Source organism: Eptatretus burgeri, unplaced genomic scaffold (genome assembly GCF_056783735.1).
Source record: "Eptatretus burgeri isolate ZD-2024b unplaced genomic scaffold, Ebu_testis_v1 Ebu_testis_scaffold_1003, whole genome shotgun sequence".
In the NCBI taxonomy this organism is placed as follows: domain Eukaryota; kingdom Metazoa; phylum Chordata; class Myxini; order Myxiniformes; family Myxinidae; genus Eptatretus; species Eptatretus burgeri.
In genome coordinates this window covers 1-2,500 of record NW_028222952.1, presented here as the reverse complement: position 1 = coordinate 2,500, position 2,500 = coordinate 1, and the positions used below count along the sequence as shown (strand labels likewise).

The 2,500-nt window shown below is 41.4% G+C and overlaps 1 protein-coding gene across 1 annotated transcript in view; it reads left to right on the top strand.

Annotated features, from left to right (window-relative positions):
- LOC147006947 (uncharacterized) overlaps positions 1-2,460 on the top strand; it is a 10,129-nt gene extending 7,669 nt beyond the window's left edge. The window contains exons 4-5 of the mRNA XM_085867720.1: positions 42-109; positions 1,289-2,460. Coding sequence (XP_085723846.1) covers positions 42-109; positions 1,289-1,457 — 237 coding nt within the window. The 3' untranslated portion in view covers positions 1,458-2,460. The remainder of the gene's footprint in view (positions 1-41; positions 110-1,288) is intronic.
- Positions 2,461-2,500: the final 40 nt, after the last annotated feature.

Below are 2,500 nucleotides of genomic sequence, written 5' to 3'. Positions count from 1 at the left end.
ATCAACCTAATTGCCAACATGTCAAATTTGTGCTTTGACAGGAAACACAACCTGCAAAGTGGAGTTGGAATCGATCTTTCAGTGGGACTTGGAGAATGTTCATGTTTTGGTAAGAACCACAACCTGGCTCATAATCTTATTCATGTCTCAATCTTGTTTGCACAACACACAAAGTCGGGGCTGATGCACCCGCAAAGATGTTCTGATGGTCATGTTTTCCGGTAAATCTTTGCACAAACTCATCCAGAGTTTGCATCCACTCCATTTTAAAACCCAAACATGTTTTTTGCAATCACTGCACTCGGATTTAAACAGAGGAATATATGTCGTCTTCCTCTACGACTACTACCACCTACTACTACTGCTACTACTATGACTACTACTTCGACCACTACAACTACCAAAATTATTCTGGTCTTGTGGGGTTGACTGTAGAAAGTTTTTGGCCCAAGTCTTTTACGAACCGGCTGGCCAGGCCCGACATTTGACAAGGTGATTTTGATAGGAATTTATAATAAATTCAGGATTCCAGAGATAACTCATCTACTCTTCACGAAACACACCATGGGAGCTTTTATGTTCACAAATGAGGAGCGTCGACAGAGTTATCCTCCATTTTAACATCCTTCTGATGGACGAGGGATATTCATGACGAGTTAACGTAGTCACGGTTAGGGTTAGAATTTACGGAGTCAGTGACAGTGCATCCATCCAATGCATTGGATGGAATCCCAAACAGTTAACCCTGCATGAGAAACACTTGGGAGACAGTTTATAGCTGGGTCAGGATTCAAACCCAGGTGAGACAGCTCAGAGGTGAGTGTGCATCCCTCTCAGGTATCCTGCCAGTCTTTCACCTTTATTTAAGGTAATAAAACCACAATTATTCTGCAGTAAACACCATTACATAACCATTCCTCAACTGGCAAACATTCTTCAGAAAATATTGAAAATATTGTTCTCATAAATGCATAACATTTTGTTCACCTTGATAATCTCAAACTCATCAGTTTCTTGTGTGAAGCTTTAATCTAAGCACAACAGCATGTCTGTATCTGAACCTCGCTTTACTTGCATACTCTTGCCTTCCAGGTTCTGTTTGACGTTTGGCCTTCTCTCCTTGGGAAACTTTGCTTTGGAGAGCCTCATGCCAGTTCTCATGAATGCATAACATTTTGTTCACCTTGATAATCTCAAACTCTTCAGTTTCTTGTGTGAAGCTTTAATCTAAGCACAACAGCATGTCTGTATCTGAACCTCGCTTTACTTGCATACTCTTGCCTTCCAGGTTCTGTTTGACGTTTGGCCTTCTCTCCTTGGGAAACTTTGCTTTGGAGAGCCTCATGCCAGTTCTCATTCAATGCAACCCTTATGCCTTCGCCTCCGAATACTCGACTGTCTGCAAAGTCCTGAAACCCTTCTACTCACGCGTTATTCACCAAGCAATTCCAATATAACTTTGCTTGTGTTCATTCTGTGTTTGTACCCGGTGTGAAAGCAGGCATGAGCTTTGATCTCATCACTCAAGGGTTTAAACCTCATGTTTTTACTCCAAAAATCTTGACTTTGAGTTCCATGGACGATCTTTCTGAAACACGATCTCCTACCTCCAGTAAAAGGTAAGATGTTCATTTATGCAAGGATGCCAAAGCCTGCTCTTTGTGCCTCCACAATCTGGAAATGGATTTGTGATTGGAGGCTTCAGAGGTATGCACAGTTGGCTCTGAGTGTGTACTCTGGGTTTTAATACCAAACCAAGAATAAGATGTTGTCTTGATGTTCCACATGTAGGGTGAAGCATCATTGTGGAACCATCTCTCAGATGGACATTAAACTGGTTGTCCCTTTTGGGGACATTAGTTAGTTGATGTTAAAGATCCCAAGGTATCTTATGTGGAGTCACCGAGCCATCGCCGACACCTTGAAAAAAATTTAAATTCCTGCCATAACTACGACTGATAGAGGGATGCCAAACTACCCAGTAATACCACAAGGCTGAGAAATGGCTTCGGGAGAACCAACGCTTGTAATACAGAGTGTAATACATCAGATCGGATGGCAAAGCCTTGAATATTTATTTTGTCTGGGTTAAATTTCAAAACCAACCGTAAACTTCCATTCTGGTCTGTCCTTTGAAGGCAGGTTCTTGAATCAACCAATAGGTCATTCGGAGAGGATGTTACATCGGCGATCATATGTGTCAATGTTTCCTTGCTTGTGGAATTTAAATAACTCTCTATCTTTCAAAGAGTAGGCCATTGTTTTCCCTTGCCTCACCAAATTCCTGTCCTGACAAACAAGTGAATTCCATAAAATTCCCTACCATGTATTGGTAAGGATGTAACCAGCAGACCAGATTCCACATTGAATCTCAGGCAAATATGCAATCATGAACTGATGATACAGTATTACTCTTTCAATAAACTCTACTCCTCTAATACAGTATTACTCTTCCTTGCTTTCCCCTTCCCCTGTCTCCCTTCTTTATTTTGCAGGAAGA